The 21,270-nt window shown below is 47.3% G+C and overlaps 1 protein-coding gene across 6 annotated transcripts; it reads right to left on the bottom strand.

Annotated features, from left to right (window-relative positions):
* Window positions 1–7,728: 7,728 nt before the first annotated feature.
* On the bottom strand, window positions 7,729–21,130 carry DET1 (DET1 partner of COP1 E3 ubiquitin ligase). 6 transcript variants are annotated; one of them, XM_010717486.4, is made up of 5 exons: window positions 21,022–21,130; window positions 19,290–20,401; window positions 16,198–16,388; window positions 14,353–14,544; window positions 7,729–10,595 (listed from the first exon to the last, which is right to left on the bottom strand). In XM_010717486.4, the coding sequence occupies exons 2-5, from the start codon at window positions 20,370–20,372 to the stop codon at window positions 10,406–10,408; spliced, it is 1,656 nt and encodes a 551-aa protein (XP_010715788.1). In that variant the 5' UTR covers window positions 20,373–20,401; window positions 21,022–21,130; the 3' UTR covers window positions 7,729–10,405. The 6 variants fall into 6 exon arrangements, with proteins under 6 accessions (XP_010715788.1, XP_085090570.1, XP_085090569.1 ...); XM_085234444.1 differs by having other exon boundaries at window positions 19,290–20,398; XM_085234443.1 differs by having other exon boundaries at window positions 20,984–21,124.
* Between the last annotated feature and the right edge of the window lie 140 nt (window positions 21,131–21,270).

The following is a 21,270-nucleotide window of genomic DNA, read 5'->3' as shown; positions in this document are numbered from 1 at the left end:
TTGTTGCAGTCACGTTGTAGCCAGCCTGTCAGTGCTGCTGGCAAATGGAAAATGCCAGTCCTTCGAAAGGGCTGGGATTGTGCCAGTTTTGCTGCTTGCAATCCCCTTGGTTCTGCCTTGTGCACCACAAACTGGATCTGCTGGAGCTCCTGGGGTAAGCAAGCAGGGGGTTAGAGGCCTGAGAACAACAAACTGCTGCCAAGAAGATTTAAAGCATTTTCATCTGGAACTGTGCTTCTGTATATCCACAGGCAGCATGGGCTTGTCATGGATTTGTGATGTATTATTGCTGCCCTACCTCCATCCAGAGAGAATTGCAGCCAAACAAATATGTCTGAGACTCTTTGGAACGTTAACCAAAGAGTAACAGCAGTAACTGACTACAGGCTCAATCTCCTGGATGGCAAAAGCACATTGCCTAGCATAGGGCAGCTCCTTGAAATCCATGCTGCCAGAAAATCAATTCTTTGCTATATACAGCATATGCTGGGCAAACATTTCACTTGTAAACAGTGTATTCTGGTGCAGCCAGCAGTCTTATCGCAAACCCAGAATCTTCCTTTCTATTATTTCTCTTTGTCGTTCCTCCTTCGTTTCTTAAATTGCATAATTAACTATTCTCTTCCTCTTTAGAGAAAGGGTACCATGGCAACAAGGCAGTGAACCTCCTTCATGGGGCTGAATGGCATACAGCAGGTTTTGAAAGAAATCAGTCTGCTTAGAAGAGCCTGTTGAGTTGCATTTGACAGAAGAGAATAAAATAAGATCCAGATGAGTCCCTTACCTTACTCCAACTGTCTGAATTTGAATAGAGGAGAAGTTATCTTGAAGGGAAGTTCCTTGAGCTGTCTCAAATTTGACAGCAAGGAAGAGAGATTCTTCACAGATGTCTGACAGACTAGAAGAGCTTCCCCGTTGCTCCAGAAAGATGGCTGAGCTTCTAGTGACTCCATATTACTCTTTTTAAGGAGGAGATCCTATGAACCACAAAGATCAATTGTGACTCTCTGGGCAGCTAGCTGGCAAAAGCAGCCATGAACACTGGAGTGCCTCGCAGCAGACTGCTTTCTGCAGAGCACTGTAGTAGCCCTGACAAAGGAGGAGCACGAGTCAGTGCTGGCAGGCTTGTCAGTGATGCACTGCATAACACACACTGAGAAAACCGAACACTACCATTCTGTACCACAAGCTGCTTGTTGCATCAATGCAGCAGAAATGCCCATGTTAGACAAATACAGTGAAAAAAACAAGATTACAAAAAGATCTGTGGTCTTCTTGAAATTCGGGGAAGAGTAGGTGGATGACTTGAGAATCAAATAGCAACTATAGTAAACCTTTCTCTCATCCAGACTTAGAATCAAGGCTGTGCCCTGTACAGAGGCTGCTCCTTAGTTTCTGAGCATTTCTGAATATTTGATGAAACCTCCTGATACATGGCCACCGTTAGTACAGCGGGGTGTTGTATCTCCCTGTTCACTCTGACTGGTTTGGGCACCTATTTCTACTCCTTCCTCCAACTGATGTTTATTTAGCTCTCTCCATCCTGAACAGAAGGGACTGATGTTAGTCTCACACTTCAGTGGCCAGATCCTTACAATAGTGAGCAATATCTGTCTTATGAACCTCCAGTTCCATGTATCCTCCCTAAGCTTTCCAGCACAGTGCTTCAGTTGTGCACCTTTTAACTGATTACATTTCCAGCCGCTTTCACTCCAGCCCTGACAGAGCACCCCCTAAGCTGTGTCCTAGCTAAATACTTGGTCTGAGCTGTTTATTTCACAGCAAATCCCAGGCTTCAGGGGCAGCTGTCAGTGATATGGGAGAGCCCAACTACACAAAGCAAGATCTCCCTCTTCATGGAAGGGCTCAGTCGCACACACTATTCTGTGAAAGAACTCTTAAAACCCTCTATTGTGGTTCCTCTTGCAGGGAATTAATAGACACCAATAGCACTTAATGATTTCCTTACTCTTCAGATGAAACTATTAATTAAAGGCCTAGTTTTAGTCAACCACTGGTATTTACCAGTCTTAATTGCTTTTCTTGGTGCCTGGGTAGAATACTGTTTTCTATTGGCTCACATTCCTCCTGAGCAGCAATTACTTGAGTAGTATGACCACAGCATTAGCACCATCATTAGGGTCACATCCTCTCCCTTTAGGCTTTCCCGTTGCTTTGGGACATTTTTTCTCTCTACTCCCTCCTCTTCCTGCTCATCTTTGATTCCCTACTCTCAGAAAAAGCTTTCTTTGGTTTTTTTCCCTCCTGAAAACAAGCTCAGAAGGTGCTACTGACTGCAAAGCCTCATCCCAGTTCTACCATGGCCTTTCTTGAGTATTGCCCTTCATTTTAAAATACCATGTGTATCTTCCTCCATTATATGGGAGGTGAAATACAAAACTGTTCTGACTTAGAGATAAAGCGCTACCTCAGGTCTGTTTCCCCATTAATGAGTGCCTTGGGGAGATAGTCTAACCCAGTTACTCTTCCCTTGCCCAGGGATGACACCTGGTGGCTTGAAAAAAATAGCCCCAGACTTATCTTAATAGCATATTACTGTGCAAAGAGGAATTATTTCCCTCACCCCTACAACAGGGACTTTCTACCTAGAGTACAGCTTTATTTGCTGAATTGGTGATTTACTATTTCCTATGCGAGCATCTCAGTGGCAGGAGTCAGGCAGCCAATTTCGATCCCTCTGTGAGATTCAATTAAACCATTAATTAAGTGATGTCAGTGTCCTTTAACAGCTGACTGTATACACAAGCAAGGAGAAGGGGACAGACCCCGCAGTGCTAATAAACTGTCACAGCAGGGGTGGCTTACCGCAGCCCAGCTGCAGCTGTCAGGGACATCTGTGCAGGTTTTGCCTGCTTTCCCTACGGTGCAAGAATACCTGGCTCAAACTCGGCATGAAGCAGGGCTCTGACTAGGTGTTTATAACCCCAACGTGCCCCTCCGGAGCCTTTGAGAAGTTGCAGTTCAAGTCGGGTTATGTTTTGCACTCAGACTTTCAAAATAATCAGGGATGTGCAAAGCTGCTGCTTTCACGCCCTGCGTCCCTGCGCAGCCTCTCCTCCCCACAGCTGCCCCTCAGCCCCAGCCCTGACCTCTCAGCCCAAAAAGAGATCAAGGGCCCTCAGATTTTGTGCTTTCACGTTGTTCTCCTCTCCCCTCAAGAGGCATTAATAGGTACTCAACAGCAGCGGGAACGGCTCAGAGGTTTTACTAATGAACTGCCTAATAGCATCCAAGTCCCTGGGCTCACGATGAAGCTGGGCTGCAGGGTCCTCTTGGGGAGATGCAGCCTCACTGTATTTCCTTTTTTTGAAAAGACTCACGCCTCCTCTGCGATCTCCCCCATTCTGCTGCTGCCACTTTGTGGGGTCCTTTTGTTCCCTAGGAGCTCACAGCTCGCTTCCTATGCCCCACAGCTAGGAGCAGGAATGTGCATGGGTCTGGGACCTCTTCTCAGCTAGGGAGCCCCGAGAGCCACTGCTTGGGGAGCAGTTTACAGTTTGGTAGAGAAACTGGGCAGGAGGAAAAAGTGTTGGGTGTGAGGGGCTGAGAGCTAAGCAAGGGTGGGCAGCAAAAAGGTGGGGCAGGAAAGAAGGAGTGAGGAGACAAAAACGCAGGAAGACAAAACACAACATAAAAAACTTCCCCAAGATCTCCCAGCCCGGAAACCAGCAAAGATGAGGACGACGAGAAGGGCACTCCAAAATCTATTCTCTGTGCTATACCACTTCATGGCTCATTTTGCAAAAGTCAAACAAACATCCACTATGCCTCATAGCCACATCTGGTTCCAGCATTCAGCCCCTGTTCCCTCTGCTTGCTCCTGCGTGCAGGAACAGAGCGGGCTTCCCACTGCACATAGGTAACAAAACGCAGGGCCAGGCAGGAGAAAGACATGTTCACCCCCAGCCTCTCAGCAGCAGCCCCCAAGCTGAGGTGGTGAAATACGGCTCTCATCTCTCCATGCAGCAACCCGCAGGCAAACAACTCACTCTCCTAATTGCCAGCAATGGCCCCCACACCGCCCCTTGCAGATACCTGGCTGCTGCCTTTCATTTTGCTCCTGCCGCATCCACAGCACAAGTAAATTTTCTAATTTCCTGAGCTGTCAGAACTAACACAACAAGAAAACGGGGAGAGCCGGGCAGCCTGCTGGGCTCCTTGTGAAGCAGGCAGCAGGGAAGCAGCCTGCCTCAGTGCTGGGAGATGGTGTGAGACAATCTGCCCATAGACATGTTGGACAAAGCTGCTCCTTTGGTGGAAATCCCTGCAAGAAGGTGGGCTCACACCCAGGGGCTGATGTAAAACTGGGACAAAGCCAGATGGGTGCAAGCAGCCTTGCAGCAGAGCTGCTCTCCCAGTCCTTATCAGAGTTCTCTGGGGATGGAGCTGGCGTGGGCAGGGCCATTGTCTGAGGGATAAGGGGTGAGAGGGAGGAAGGGAGAGATTAGCTCCAACCTTACTGCCCAGAGCCAGTCAGGCTGCTCCGCACAGCCGTGACATTGCTCTGCCCTATGTTACAGGAGACCTTGTTTGGCTGCCAGCTTCCCCTTCTGCTTACAGAGAGGGATTTTGCTGGCATTAAGGACTCTCAGCCAGGGCTGAAACAGTGACTTAACTACATGGCCCGTGGTTATCAGCATAGTTCATCTGGGCCTCACCCTGACCTCAGGACTAGACACAAAAAGAAAATAGGGCAGCAGCAACAAAATCCATCCTTATGGCGAGGGCACGTGCTGGGGCAGTTCCAGAGCTTAAGGAGAGACCTCCATTGCCGCACAGCAGTGCGATTTGGGCCAGGACCACACAGCAGGGCCCCTCTCCCCTCCAAACTTGACACTTGAACCATTTTCCCCCCGACTCGCTGCATGTTGCAGCAAGGCCGTTTCCATGCAGATGGCTGCTTCTCCCCGTTGCCATGGTGACGGCGCTGGTGCCAGAGGGCCAGAGGCGGAGGGCGAGCGCCATATCTCCCGGTGCAGGCTGAGGGCGGAGGGTACATCTAATCCGGCCCCACGCCATTTTGCGCCTTTGAGGAGCTATCAAATGGCCAGCGGGAAGGCTCTGGGTGGACACACGGGCCCACTGCTCTTCTTCATGCCCTAAATCACATCGCAGTGCCTTCGATGGGGCTTCCCATGGAGCGTTCTCCCTTCAAGCTTCACAATTGCTAACACAGCCATAGTGCCATCGTCCCTAAGGCTGGGCTGTCCTACAGGCCCAGTGCTCAGTGCCGTCACCACCAGTGCATCCTCACCGGACCTGTATACAAGAAATGTCCGCTTGGTTGATGGAGGCAGAGTCCTGGGGCATCCAGCGTGTCCTCATAGTGCTCTGCCTCCCTCCTCATGCTGCAACACGCCGGGATGAAGGGAGGTCATGGCAGATAAGAACCGACTCATGAATAGTTTTCAGGGAGAGATGAAGCACTGCCTAGAGCTGGGGCAGGGAGTCCTCTGGACAGAGCCAGGGCTGCTTTGGTCCATGCCTGGCACAGAAAAAAAGAAAGCTAAGGACTAAGGCTAAATTCTGTCATCTACAGAAGGTGAGCTCTTCCAAAGACACCAGTTTGTACTTGAACAAAGTAGAATGCAAAAAATGCAGGAAGCTTTGCATTGTCACCCTGAACTTTCACCACCTCGCTGCAGTTCTTGTAGGATTTTATTCCATGGCACCCAAACGCTGTTCTGCTGCTCCTTTCAGAAAGTTCCCCCAGTAGGCTCCTCTCCCTGCTGAGGGTATCTAGCAAGCATCTCCTTGCTGGTCTGCTATAAAGCAGTCCCATCTCCTCTAAAACTGCCCTCAAACACACAGGTGCCCATGGTATCTTTGCAAAATGCTAACCAGATGTTGCAGCCCAGCCCAGGGACAGTCTGCCCCTGTTCTAACTTCTCACTTTCAGTTCTCTCTTGTAGGAACACAGTAGTCACCCGCAAGTTACTCATTTCCAGAATGCTAGTCTAAAGCCAGTGTGGTATTTTTATGTCATAACATCAGGAAAAGAATGTGCAATTCAGGGTTTTTCCACATCAGTATTTTTCTAAGAATTAATTTCCTTACACAATAAGTACAGATCTTCCTTGGTTGCTACCCTGAAAGAAACACAGGCTAATCAGACCTCAGCCAGAACACAGCTCTAGCAGGGGCTGCTGCTGCCTGATGAGCAGTCAGCCTAGTTGGCAGGCAGTGCCAGGCTGTTACTGCTACAATGACTGACTGCATAGCTCAGCCTCCGCAGCCCAGGGGCTACAAAAAAAAAAAAAAAAAAAAGTATATAAAAGCCCTTTCACCATTCCCTCATCGTAAGGAAGTATTTGGCCAGAAAAGCTTTTACAACCACACTAACAAGACAGGAAAGTACAAGCATTCAGGGACACTAACAGCTATGAAAGCAACACAAAAGCAAACCCACAAAATCCTGTCCCATTGCTTGCCCACAGGACTGACTTTTCTAATAAAGGCTCCCACCAGGAGGAAAGCTGTTGGGAGGGCCACAAGTCCCATTACCTTCCAGACCTCATCTCCATTTCCAAGGTCCTGAGAGATCCTGCAGGAAGAGCTGGCAGAAAAGCAATCAGAGGACAGAAACATGAAAAACAAAAAATATATGAAAGCACCAGAAATCTGAAATAAAGCTTCAGAAATCTGGTTCTTCCAGCTGGGTCAAAAAAGAACAAAGGAAGCATAACAGACATGAGCACGTGAGCAAAAATAAGTACACAGAGAAAATCAGGGAGCTGTATCAGGGAGCCGCTCAGGACTGGAGGGTTAACCAAAAGGAGCGTTTAAGCAGGAACATGCCATTAATGGATACATAGATTTGATTCTATTGGGATTTCTGTGGCTTGCTGACTAATGCAGTTTATATAAGAAATATTACATAGTTTTTTTTTTTAAAGCAAAGGCAGCACAAGAAGTAATAAAGATGGGATTCCACTACCTAACAAACATGGTATTGAACTCAAGCATTTCAGCATCTCCTTGTCACTTAGTACCTTTCCGAAGAGCCGCAGGCTCAAGAGCTTTCTGACATGCTCAAGGTCTCCAAAGGAAAGCAACAGAAAACTGCACACACCAAAATAGAGGAAGGTTCAAAGAAGCTCTCAGGGCCAAGACTGCAGATGCATATAGGAACCAATTCATACAGGCACAATGCTGGGTGGTCATAAAGCAGCAGTGAGCTACAAGGGGGTCACAGTCCAGAACCATTTGCAAATTTTCAATGCCACGATGTTGTGCAAAATATATTTCATGTCTGAAGCAGGACGCAGCTGGAAAAAAAGCCTTAAAAAGCAATGGGTAGGTGATGACTTCTGCCAAGCAACCTGTACTGCTCAACCTTTCTCTCTTGATCACAGAGCATGAGCAGAAAATGGCCACAAGGTTAGGCAAGTGCTATAAAATGGACTAAAGGAAGAGTCTGAGTACAAGACGGACTAGCAATAAAATTAAAAGAGGAAAACATAACCGAAGGCCAATTATTCCCCTCCCCCAGCATTCTCCTGGAGAGAAGAATGAGAAATCTGCAGCAACTACAGAAATGCCCTTGGTAGGAAGCACACTGCTACTCCAGATGTCGGGAAGAGGCAAGAAACTAGCATGTAATAAGCCTGCACAGCCCAACACACATCCCTGCCATCTCTTCCTAACAATGGGACTCCTGGCTGCACCACTAAGGTTCTGGGAAAACAAAAACAATAAATCAGGCTCTTAAAGCAAAATCTGTTTATTCCATTTTTGTGTTGTGCTGCTAACAAATCTTCATCCTAGCCTAGGAAAAATATCAGGTAGAAAATATTTGCCCTTTCCTCCCACCCTCCCCACCACACACTTTTTCTTTTTTTTTTTTTTTTTTGAATAAAGAATCAAAATTTCAAGCATGAGAGACTTTTTTCTTCCAATGCATTTCTGTAATAAAATTAACTCTGTTATAGATATAAAATGCAGCAGCCACAACCAGAGGATCTGCAATGCTACTCAAAGGCAATTAGTATCCAGAATGAATCAATCAGTTTGTCTGCAAACATAATAAGAAAATACTTAGCACTTACCCAGCACTTTTTATCCATGAATCTCAAAGTGTTTTACAAAAGCTGAAAATATGTTTTTGGCCTCATTTACAGAGAAGAAAACACCGGATGGAACAGGAATAGATTTGCCCTCAGTGACAAAACAATTTAATAGCAGAATAAGAGCAGACCTCTGGTCTCCCAGCCCCGGGAGTCCAATAACCCACGCCATGCTCTCTGCTTCACACAGGACAGCCTGAATCTGGCAAAAGCCCCTACTGCAGAAATGCTAAAATAGTTTATATTTTTGCCACCCAAAAAAACCCAAACAACATTTAAATGGAGACCTGGGAGCTATTTTAATAAGCACTGACCTCCCAGGCTGACATCAAGGCATAAAGCCAGTTTTGAATGGAGCTGCTGAGAGCTTTGGAGAAAAGAAAACAGAAATAGTCTCATACTGAAAGTGTGAACAAATGTGAGAGTGGTGCAGGAAGAAGGTAATTCCATGATCTACAATGTGCAAATGATTCTCCACTTGGAGCTTTAATTGAATATTTGAGGAACAGATCACAGGATAAAACCTAAAACCTTGACAAATAGTGTTATTAGATGGAGAGGAACCCAGACCCAAAGCACACATGGCCTGATGCTCCCTCTATTAGCAGTCTTCCAACCTTGAAGTCATTCCTGACAGACCTGAGAAACCCACAGTGCATAAACCAGAAAAAGAGCAGTGAAATACAGTGTCTTGACCTAGAATTAAGTTTAGCAAGGCCAGGAAAGTAAATACCATAGAACAGAGAGTAAAGGCTGACTTGGAGACCCTCAGTCGCCTTCCCCTGCAAGGTCCCACATTCATGCTTTATGCAGGCACCATCAACACACAAAGTTATTTTCTTATGCTTTACTATGCAAAATGAATGTATGACATCAGTACTGTTCTTCACAGGCATGTGGCCACAACACATCACCCACAGCCCATTTTGGTCCAAAGATGACACCAACAGGGTCATTTAAAGTAGGTGTCTCCCATGTACAAGCACCAATTTTCTGATGTCCCCTCCGTACCTCACATGGGATGTCTGCAATGCTTGATAGCACACAGTCATAAGTCTGTGTGCAGCAAAACACAAACGCTGCTCTGCAACCAAAAATTCCATTTTTAAAAGAGGAGAGCAGGCCACACCAACTAACAGGACAAGCAGTATTACACCTAGGAGCTTAATTTCTAGGCAGCATAGACACTGCAGTGGTCCGGTCAGCATCACGCACCAGCCAGTTGTGCTTTGAAGCCTGGGAATATCCAAAAGGGTTCTCACAGAGAACAGTGTATCAAACAGGGAGGTAAGCAACGTAAGTCAACAAACTCATCTCTTAACTGCAAACCTGCAGCAATGCACAGTAATTCAGGTCTCCTCCCTTTTTCCTGGAAAAACCCAAATGCTATTAGTTCTCCACGGTCATTCTCCAGCACACAGAAGGGTGCCATCAGCTGGGACTCCCTTCTGCTCAGCAGCAAGCCTGCAAATGCCCATAAGGATTCATCCACACTGCAGAAAGAAACCCTTCAACAAGAGCAAGGAGCTGCTGTTACTCTCCACACTCCTCCCAGCCACTCTCCTTCCTTCTTGCCCACTTTTTCATGCACCAGAGACACAATCAGCTGCACAGGCTTTCTGGTACTAACTTACCACCTTCCACTTAGGGGCTTTATGGATACTAAGGCACAAAGATTAAATTACTTGCATAAGAGTCAGGAATACACCTCATCTTTCTCAGTTCCAATGATTTCTCACAGCTTTTTCCTAACCTCTTGCATATTAAAATCGTGTGAGTAGATGGTGTGGATGAGAACAGGATTTCATTTCCCTAGTAATACTGGTGATACAAATACAGGTAGCTGTATTTCTAAGCTCTCCCCGTGGCTTCTATCCATTCCCTCTAGGACAGGCTGTTTGTCTTGACAAAGTAGGAAAGCATCAGTGCAGAAGGGAGCGCTCCACAAATATGTTGCAAAGCTCCATGGTTGCCATCCTAAGACATACAACAGGAGAGAAAACAGACATGCCTCTGGGAAATCGAGAAACAAATCTCAGCTACACTTTGTTCATCAACAGGAATAGGGAACAACAGCAGTGCTTAATGCAGTGGGAACTGCTGCGGTACGAAAAGAGTGAGAAGAAATATTTGCAGGTCTGACTTCAACAGATCACCTTTTCACAGCTAAGGGCACTGCGAGATGCCGGCAGGTGGGAGCTCCCAGCTCAGATCTCTTGACGCGATCGATGGTTTGGTTTCCTAGAAGGTGTGAGTGCCTGGCTTTGGTCTGTCTGTGGCAGACCCGAGGAGAAGAGCTGCCCTGCCCACGCGTTGCCCTACGTGCAGCTATGCCTCATGTGGAAGTTTACCACGTACTCCGCGTTCGTGCGCTGCACTGAGATGGCAAAGGGCTCGAAGGGGTGGAAGGTGAACGCAACCAGGCGTCGCACTGTGTGATTGATGGGTCGCCCCAGGAGTCCCGCCTGGATTTCAAACTTCAGGAGGCCAGAATCACGAGCGTAAAATCTGAAAGGAAGAGAAAGTCAATTATGGCTGTTCCTGACTATTGACTTTGCCATCTGGACTCTTCGCAAACAGAGACAAGTGCCTTGTTCAGTTTCTGGTACTCCCTCAGTGGCAGGAGATCCTCAGCTGGGTGTCTGGCTCTTGGCGACAGAGGAGAGTCCCTCCCGGGGCAGCTAGTTTTTCACTGTCTAGAAAAAGACTTTTTTTCTTATCAGTCAGAAAACTCTGTCTTCATTTTGGTGGTCTTAGCTGACTTTACAATAGCAAAGCAAGCTCGGTTCAGACCCCACGTGTGCTGACTCTCTGTACTCTCTTAATGCAAGCTGCTCCGCTTGATGCCTATGGCAGATATACTGTACAGAATGGAGCTCGCCTCCCTTAGCAATGGCCTTCATTCCAGCTACGAGGCCAACGTTTCCCTCTCCAACTGCTGTGCTTGTACTTAGTTACATCCCTGTTCAGCAGAGGAAGGTGAACACCTGGATCCAGTTCTGCTCCAGAGTGCCAGATTCCACCTTACACTTCAAACAAAGCTTTGCAAATCCTGATAGATTTCCAAACACAACAACAAAAATCACCAACAAGACAGTTTGAGCAGGAAGTGTCTGGGGGACAGCATTCAACAGGCAATCACAGCAAGGGCAGAGGTAAAGGCTGTTCTGCTGTTGCCCATAAATCTGGCTGTTGGTCTGAGGAAGCACATTTGTGTCTCCAAATAGGCGAGCTCTGGAACACAGCTTCAGCACTGCCAAGGGGATGAGGCAATGCAGTGAAAAGCCAAAGTCTAGAAAGCCATTTATTTCTTGAACCTTCTCTGCATACTAGAGGACAGGCTCACTTTCCGTAGCAGCCATAAGCCCACCTTACACAGTATTCTGCGCTGCTGTGGGAACAGGGGACTCTCTGCAATGACCCCACTCTTCTCAAGAATACAATGAAGATTTGGGGGATTTGGTACCTTCACAAGGCAGCTGAGCTCTAGCTGACAGGACTCAAGTTCTCACCCAAAGAACTCATCTCCTCAGAGCATTTTCTCTGCCCTTTCAGTTTCGGGAACAGAATTGCCATTTTGTCTTCCAGCTTTTTCCTTTTCCATCATGTGGACATTTTGCATTTTTCCTCTGGTTTTAACACAGAGAATGCTTTTAATACTAGAGCACATTTCCCCCCACTTCTGGCAAGCAATACAATGCACTCAGCTCTCAGCCTGGAAAGAACAGGTGATGACAGATACAGGCAATGCTGTTTCAGGAGCAGACATACTCCACATTTTAACAGCACAGCCTATTGAGATCCTCATGTTCTTCCTGGAGGGCCACTTTCCTCTCTCTTCCTCTGAATCAAAGTGCCAGCCAGCTCTGCCTGAAAATTGCACACAAGAACTCAGCAAGAGAGTCACAATCTTGGTATTTGGCTTTTTAAAAGCCCTCTCCCTCCTACACAAGGCTGGGTATGTGGAGGGTCATTCTTTAAATAAAGCATAGTCCCCGGTCTGCTCCTCTCTCTTCCAATTCACAATAATTTACTACTCAAGATGAAGCTCCCTGTAATCTCAAAGATGTGTTCAGTTTGGTATTTTTAAATCTATTTTTAAAAGTGCTCTGCAATCAGAGGCCATTTCCATGGGCTCTCACTCTGGGGATAAATTAGGCTCTGCAATATAAAATTGTATGTCAACAGAAACAGCAAGACCAGCCTTTTCAAACCATATGAAAATGGAAGATTTATCTGCAGACCAATTTTTTGGTTAAATGGTTCCTTATTAGCCATCTAGATGGATTTTAGAGACCCCCTGCTATAGGTAAAGCTGTGTTAGAGCCTCTTCCTCACAAGTCCCATCATTTCACCCACTGAATTTTAGTTCAAGCCTCCTGAAAAGATATTGGAAAATGGCAGTGATGGGGACCTGAAGTCCTTCCCGCCTGACAGCAAACCACTACTGGCCTCTCAAGTAGCCAGAAATGAGGGGTGAACCTGCTGAACACAGAAAAGCAGCACGGGTCAAAAGAGCACCAGGCACAGAGGCGCTGAAACCGGTGAGTAAAACAGACAGAGGCCTCCATCTCACAGATGTCACGCCAGGAAATACATGCAGTCCATAACACCCGTAGCTGCTGAAGGTCTCTGCACTTCAACCAGTCAGAGGACTTACATCACAAATCCTGTCGCCCCTCATTTCCAAGCTTTCCAACCACACCGGGCAGCAGTATTATTTTATTAATGCCTTTGTTTCGTATGTGAGAAACACAGCAGTGCTACTTCAGCTACTGAATGGTTAAGGTTAGTGCCTGGTCTTCTGCTTACTTCCCAAAAACCAGGAGCCCCACTGCTCCCAGGCCCTATTCAAGTCCTAATTGACTGCACAGCTTTGAGCTTTAAAAGCTCTGCCTCTGAAATGCCGCGTTGCTCAAGGGAGGGAGGAAAGGTGGCACTTTGCTTTGTTTACTACAAAGACGGTAACCACAGCAAATGACTGAGGTTTTGCTCCCTTTTGTCTGCAGGAGCCCTACGCAGGTTGGTGCTGGCAGACAACCACTGCCCTGCAAGTTTTCCCAACGTCAAGCATGACAAGGGGGAAAGGGCAGGCTTTTTTCTGCAGATAGCTTGGGAGCTTGGGATTAAACCAAATCATACGGGCAGGGGAAAAAAAAAATAATCAATTAAATATACATAATTTGGGAATTGAGAGCACAGGAATAATCAGAAGATCCCTAGCACCTGAGTCAGGGCCAGAGGAGACATGAAATCACGTTTTGAGAATGCACTGATGAAAATAAATTTGGGAAACCATCCAGAATGGACTCCTGAGGCTGTCAGAGCCCCCAACGTGCGTCCAGTTGCTAAACAAAGCACTTAGACGCTGAAGGCTCTCTTTGTTTTTCGAGCATAGGTTCATTTCTCTTTTGCAACAGTGTAAGTGGAAAGACTATTCTGCCTGGAGAACTCAGCCCCTTTGATTTGAGCCTTTCAGGCAGGAGATGCTGAATTTTTAACCACTACTGCTTGCCCCCATGGCTGCAGCCAACAAAAAGAAATAAATAGTCACCGTGTTTCTGAAAGAAGCACTGCAAACCTCCTTATTCTCAGGCTTGGAGTTCTTCCTGCTGCCAGCATTGAAGACTCAGACATAAGAGGCACAGAATGGCTTTTACACCTGGCTAAACTTCTACTACAGAAACAAATTTCCTATAGATCATAGATAGAAGAGGGACATGAAGAGGAGTACGGCTCCCGGAGTGAGAAACGTAAATAGGGGAAAAAAAGGAAGTCTGAAAATAGCAAAAATCAATACCAGAAGCTTTATGAATAACACCTAACCCAGACAATATTTTATTCACAGGACAAACCAGGTGATCCTTACCAGCTAACCCTACGTGCTCAGAAAGAATCCTTCCAGCACAGGAAGGATAGCAAGGACCCAGAAACATATCTGCAGCCCACACAGGAGGGCTGAACTGCTCTAGAAGGAGGAACAAGAGCATTCACATGGAAAAGGCTCACTCTTTACTACGCAAATCTTCCATAAGGCAGCTCAGTGACAAAACCTGAAGGGCTCTCCCACGCATATAAGGTGAGACTTATCACAAGAAGATTGGCCAAGCTTTGTGCAACTACGAAATAAACCCTCTGGCCAAAGGATATTGAGAGAGAAAGGCACCATTCATGTCTGTTCTTTCTGCAAATTTCAGGCCACGTGGCAGAGGTGATTTAGAGCTAACCTTTCTCTTCACATACAGCTTCTCGACCTGTTTCATACCTTATAGGGTGATCACCGCAGGTCTTAGGCCGCTCCATGACAGACACCCACTTGTCATCATAGCTGAAAAGGGAGAGGTCGAGGTATGGGCTGCCACTGTACGACTGGGCACTGATTGGGAGCTGGCCCAGCAGCCTCCGCACGGCCTCTGTGTGTCCTCCGTACTTGGCATTCACAATAGTGTCTTTGAACCTGAAGCAAACCAAGAAGCAGGTTTTACTCACAAAGGCCACAGGTGAACGGCACAGATTAAAAAAAAAAAAAGAGGAGGAGGAAAACTGATAGAGAAAGAAAAACAGCAGCAATGTAAGAACTAGAACAGCTCACTTCCAAAGATGTATCATAGTGATTCAACCACCAACCAGCTCTGGTGACCTTTTTATCCTCCCTCATCATTACTGTTTCTGCTCTGAAAGTCCAAACTGATAGAAGGACAAGACCGTGCCTATCCACAAGGTCTGGCCTCAGCTGCACCACAGCACAGGAAATGAACAGGATCAGAAACAGGGAGAGGTGGATTAGCAGCTTATCAGTCAATCCAAGTTTTGCCACAAAGCCTGTAAACAGTATAAGCAAAAGCCAGTGTGTTTCACAGCAACAGTTGAGCCCTTAAGGTTGACTCTAGAATCCCCCCTCCCTCTCTAGCCATTGTGTTTTAAACACATAGAGGGAGAAACCTGAGATGAGGAAGAACCTTGAAGAGAAGCAGAACGCTCTTCAAAATCACAGCGAGCTCAAAGCTCTTCCAAGTAAAGAGACTAATGCAGGTTGGATTTCTCTTTCCAAATAAAATTTGACTTTTCCACAAGCAAGAACAGACAGATCAGCTGCATGAACGTCACACACCACAGTCAGTAAACTGTTTCCCTTTGAACAGAAACACTCAGCCAAAAGCCAGCTTGCTGTGTATACAACATCATTACACATTGCTACTTAAGTTAAACATTCCTGTTACAGGTTCTTACAGTCGAGTGAATGAACAGACTCTCCTCTACGTTTCAGCACAATGCAGAAATTGTTCTTTAGGTGCCTGCAGTGAGCTCCCTCGTTCTTTCTTTCCCCTAAGCAATAGGGATTTTGTGACAGGGAGCTCCACGATGTTACAGTCAACTTCCTCTTACTTATGGGATGTGAAACTAAAATCAGCCGAAGCTTCACTGCCATAAGTGACTGCCAAGTACTTTGGATGATGTCAAACAAGTCACTAGAAGAACAAAACACCCTGAGTCACCTAAAAATACATTCCAAGAGAAATAACACACTCTGTCTCATTAAAACCACATTTGACTGTTAAAGAACATTCTGGAAACCCTGGATATTTTGATATTTTGCTCAGTTTTCACAACAAGTCTAGGCAGATCCATTTCCTTTCTCCAAGCAGAGTTCAATGAGAACCACAAGCTGTTTACTGCTGTTACAGAACACAGCTTGTTGCACACTAAATTTAAAGAAGGCCACTTGGCAAAATACATCCAATTAGATGATGTAGCATCTTGATAAATCTTATCTACGGGGCCCAAAGCTACTACTAGGCAGTACTGTTTTAATGAACTCCAGAAGAGGTACTGCTCAAAGAGAAGCAGCAACATCTTGCCCTTAAAATTCCCTTCTCTTCTAAGCACTGAATTGCACCGCTGCCTTCTTCCTTGCTGTACAAAGACAGAAACTGGAATAAATACAAGACCAGGTGCACGAGGCTGTAAGATGAAGCAGGTCCCAGCCAGCCCCTCGCATCACTCAGCGACTACAGGAGCCGTTTTTCTCAGGGTGCTTATTTGATACTAGCCTTCAGCTGACGGGGCTGAGCGTGTCTACATGGTATAAAGCATGCTCCGAATGGCTCACCGGCGCTGGATCTGCCTGGCAAAGTTGTTGCTGGAAGCCGAGCAGGGGAACTGAACCGCCTCGCTGTGCAAAGTGGCGTTCCTGAAGAGGTCGCAGAAGTTCTCAAACAGCTCCAGCAGCTCATCAGACGTATTCTCAAACACGGCTATGACCTCCGTGCTCACCATGTTGTACACGACGAAGAACGAAGGCTGGGGAGAGAGGCAGAGGTGAGGGTTAGCCAGAGAGCACGCATAGGGAAGCTTGGCCCTTCCTCCTCCCCATGTGATGCCACGGATCCTACCCAAATGTCTTTGCAGAGCAGGAGAATCCCACATCTTCATACTAATCCATTCTGCTATTAAATACCTCAACAGGCACCAAATTATCCACCTGTTTACTGCGATGTCATTATTTACGGGAAAAAAAAACACAACTGAACGGGCTTCCAATTTTTCTTCTCAAACTGGATGTCAATATTTCTGTTTTCTCTTCCTCCACCAAATCCAAAATGCTTTCTGAAGTGCCAAATTTAATTTTCATTCCTGCTGACAAAACGATTTTAAACCCAGTGCTAGCTGGCAACAAATCATCCTTTCCTTTATGCAGAGAAATTATTTGCTTTCCCTTCTTAATATTTCCATCACATGGGGATGAGCCTATTCAGAGTGCTGTGCACTACACCACTGCCTACAAAAAGTTGGACCCTCCTGATACCCTGCTGACACAGAAATGAAAATCTGAAAGACGTTAACAACTTCTTTTTAATGCCATCATTCTCGTGCAAGAAGGCTCAGGCACCGTACTGTACACTGGCAATGTCAGTGCTTCACAGCATCAACAAGCCAGAGAAAAACACTGCATTTGTACCAGCACAACTGCAACAAAGGGAAAGGACATTCCCATCTCACCAGGAAGGGGCAGTTCTTGGTCCCCAAAGGTAGCTTTTATTAAATAGGACAGGGCTAGATTTCCAGCACCACAAAGCCTGTCCCTGCTTCAAATGTAACTAACTCACTGGGCATATGCACATATCTGGGTAAGTCTTCTGCTCATAAACACCATTTCTGAATGCTTCACATCCCGCTCCCAATCAGTACTCAGAGATGACAGCAGGCACTCTGCCCACCTCATCCATCTGTAAATATCACAAGGTTTACTTGTTTTACAGCCCCAAAATAAACTGTGATCGTACAACCCGACCCCCCCACGTTAAAATGAAGCACACTGAATGAGGTTACTCACTGAATGACTGCCTGAGGAAAGGAAAGCCCTTCTGAAATACAGCTATGAAGCAGAGAGGAGACAGCAGAAGTAGAAACTATTTACATCTTTTAAAACTGCAGGGAATCTCCTCCAACCTTAAATAAAGAAGTTCCTTTGCCAGGTTAACACAGGATGCCCTCAACCAGAGAAATCTTTCTTCCTACATTTTAGCAGCACCTGTGATGCAGACAAAGCACAAGCACGCACAGACAGCAGAAGCTTTACAAAAAGCACTCAGCAAAGCTGGAACACAAGCCAAAAACAACAACCCCCAACTATACATACACAGCAATGCACAGGCAACCTACAAGCATAAACAGGAACTTCCTCAGCCTCCTTAGCAGAGGAGCCTAAAGGAAGAGAAGATCCTGAAATCAGACCAAACCCATGTCCTGCACTGATAGATGAAAGAAAAAATGGGAGCTTTAGGTATTCTGTGACCAAAGTGTTCTTCACAAAGCCCTAACACCAAGACTAAACTCATGCAGGTCAGGCTGTTCCACATCTGGAATTATCTTCTGAAAGAAAAAAGAAATAAGATGCTTTCCTTCAGCAGAAAATACATCACCTGAGGAAAAGCACAAGCAAGCCATAATTTGCATCTAAAAGTAACCTTCAGGTGAAGCAAGTCAAGAACAGGTTAGAGCAAAGCAGGCACAAAAACCTTGGTAACCACAGCAGGCAGCAGAGCTGACACTCCCACAAACATTCACATTGGGGTGGCCTGAGGCTGGGATCAGGAACTCTGATTACAAGCAACAAGCTACACACTGCAAGGCACATCCACCACGCTTTCATGTTCCTGAGACGGCCACTCCATTTCACACCAGTGGCTAAAACAGTTTTAGCCTCATTTATTCTCTCCCAAAATGATTACCCCAAAACAAATATAAAAGGGAAATCGTGGTCACAAAGAATTACTGCTCGTTTCATTTAGGGTCTAAGTATTGGAACCAGCAAATTGGGAAGGATGGGATAGGAAGGATAAACAAGCATCTAGGGAACTACCTGACAAACTTCAGCAGTAGAGATTTATTAATTATTTTTGCCACATACTTCCAAAACAAACAAACAAACAAAAAAAGCACAGATTAAAAGACTAAAGTAGATTAATGTGAAAAATATCTTGCTCAGCTTCACATAGCTCAAAAACTGAGTAACAGTAACAGTGGTGAAAAGAGATGATCAACACGTGGGATGGTGGAAAGCCTGGAGGGACCCAGCACTGTCTGAGCTACATTTACTCTAATTTGACTTCTTTAGTACTAAACAGAAAGGAAAAGCAATTGGCACATTAGCTAGATTTAAGAGCTGCTACTTCAATTTGGAGAGATCATAAATACTAGCTCTGACAGAAGCTTGAAAGAGTAAGTACGTAGGCAGAATAGAAAAGGTAATTCTACTGGTGAAAAATGGAGATATTATATTTGAAAAACATGCTTGAAGATGCAGAAGAAAAGGGAGAGACTACCTCTACAATGCAAGTGTATTACACGAAATAGCAGCTAAAAAAATCAGCTGGGGATTTAGGAGGGAAAGAGCACTGCGAAGCACTTGTGAGCACAGGGAACAATCCCTGGAGAAAGGGGACTCAATAATGCCTAAGATCTTTTCTGTCTCATTTTCAGTTGCGAAGAATGTGGTGAAATCATGAGAGCAAAAGATACTGAAGTTATTCAATACCAAGGGTGTCAAATGTTCACACAAGAATGAAGTAATGGGGTCCTAAACAGCACATCCAGTGAACATTCACAGGCTCAGCTAGGAAATGCTGCTCTGAACAGCACTGAACCTGCTTGAGAACACTTGCCCCCAAGCAACAGGGAGCCCCAGGTGGCAGGCAGTACCTGTGAAGGATCTGTCACCCGCAGTGTGACCACATCTTCACTAGTGTATTTGATAAACAGATGGTTCTCATCCAAAAGCTGCATCTTCCACATGCGGAGCTGCCTCAGCTGATCAAAGTACTGGAAGAACCTCCTCTTCGCTATCGCGCTGCCGTCCTGCTCTGCCCTCCTCCACAGGTACACCAGCAGCCTGTGCTTCAAAGAGTTTATGAAGGGCTCTTTGTAGGGGTTTGCCATCCCTGTCTGAGAGTCCCGTTGCACCTCGGGATACACTGCAGACAGCGTCAGGAGATCATCCTCATAGCAGAAGCGACCGATTGTCCGCACATCGATGAATGTCCCCTCGGGTGTCACCTGAAAGACGTGAATCGTCTGCTGCTGCACAGAGAGAATGGCCAAGATGTTCTTATAGAGGTACAGCCCCTGGTTATGAGAGAGGATGACTTTGTCACACTTGAAAGTCCTCGTGTCACAGAGCCTGCCCGTGTGGAGATCGATGATATGCAAGGAATAATCTTCCAGAGGGGAGCGAGGGTTGGGGGTCACCGACTCACTGTTGCGATAAACCTCAAAGAAGGGGGGGTGCGGCTCCTCAGGCAGGTAAGCAGCAGAGCCAACGATGACGTACCTACAATCATCAGTGAACAAGCTGCACTCACGGTTCAGGTGCTCCCCGTTAGAGGCCACATTGGTGATATGGAGCAGGACAAAAAAGCGCTCAAAGAGCCGCCCTCGGATGTTGACAGATCTTTGGTCATTGCCGTTAGCCAGGATCTCCCCCTCGTAGCCTTGCAGGAGATCCTCTGCCGCCTGGCAGCCCTGATACTCGTAGATCTCCAGGGATGTCTGGTCAGAGGAGAAGGCGATGAAGTAGCGCCCATCAGGGGAGAACTTGCGCAAGAAGCAGGGCGGCTTCTCCACGTTGACCACGGTGAAGTTGGGGAAGACGTTCTGGTGGAAGACGCGGACCTGGTGCCAGTGAGTGCCGGCCTTGCCAGAGCTGATCCGACGGCGCTCCAGGCGGTGGATGACATTCTGGTTCTGGATGCGGCGGGGCTTGATTGTGGGGGCATCATGGTCCATGGTCAGAGCACTACTTCATCTTCACCCTGCTGCAGACGGCGCACACCCTCACTGTGGGACCTCACCAAGGCTGCTTACAGAGATGGAGTTCTGGGCAACTCCCTCAGGGTGGGGGCCAGCTAAAAAACCTTTGGGAGAGGGAGAGAGACTGGGAGAGGGTTCAGTGGGGACGTAACAGGGACAGTGGGAGGTACCCAGAGGGTACCCAGCAAGGCGATGGGATCTGCAGAGCTGCCTGCTGCAGAGCAGGGCACAGGAAGGGATCGAGCTGAGGAAGGCAGCACACGTATGTAGGTGCTACAGGAATGGAGGGACACTCAAACACTGGGAAGGGAGAGAGAGGAGCCAGGGGCAGCCTGCAGCTGGGACAGAGGGAGCCCAGAGAGGTGGGCATGAAAGCAGGGGGGACGGGGCAGCCTGTGGGCCACCGAGGGGACAGCAGCCTCAAGGAGAAGCCTGACTGGAGACTGGGGACTGGGGCCCGCTCTCCCCGTGCCCCGCAGGAAACCGCGGCTCAGGGCCATGCCCTCGGGGCAGGGAGGAGCTCGGAGCCCTCCGGGCGTGGAGGCCACGGTGTAGCGGAGCCCACGAAGGGCGCAGGCCGCGCTCACCACCGGGGCCCGGCGCTGGGCCCGCCGCCGCCGCTTACTCTATGGCCGCTGCCATCTTTCCGCCACCACACAACGACGCACCGCGACGGCGGCGGCGAGAAGGCGTCACCCTCACCGTCCGCTTCCGCTTCCGGTCGGCGGAGCAGCGAGGCGGGGCGCACCAGAGTGTACACAGAGCGAGCGAGAGAGCGCCCCCTGGCGGAGGGAGGAGCGCTGCGGGACGCGTCCGCGCACAGCGGGAACCGCCTGAAACGTGCCCTGCACTCCTACAGCCCCGCAACGCCAAA

The sequence above is a fragment of the Meleagris gallopavo genome, chromosome 12, assembly GCF_905368555.1.
Source record: "Meleagris gallopavo chromosome 12, MGAL_WU_HG_1.1, whole genome shotgun sequence".
NCBI lineage: Eukaryota > Metazoa > Chordata > Aves > Galliformes > Phasianidae > Meleagris > Meleagris gallopavo.
The sequence above is the reverse complement of the archived record's forward strand: the minus strand, read 5'-3'. Positions and strand labels throughout refer to the sequence as shown.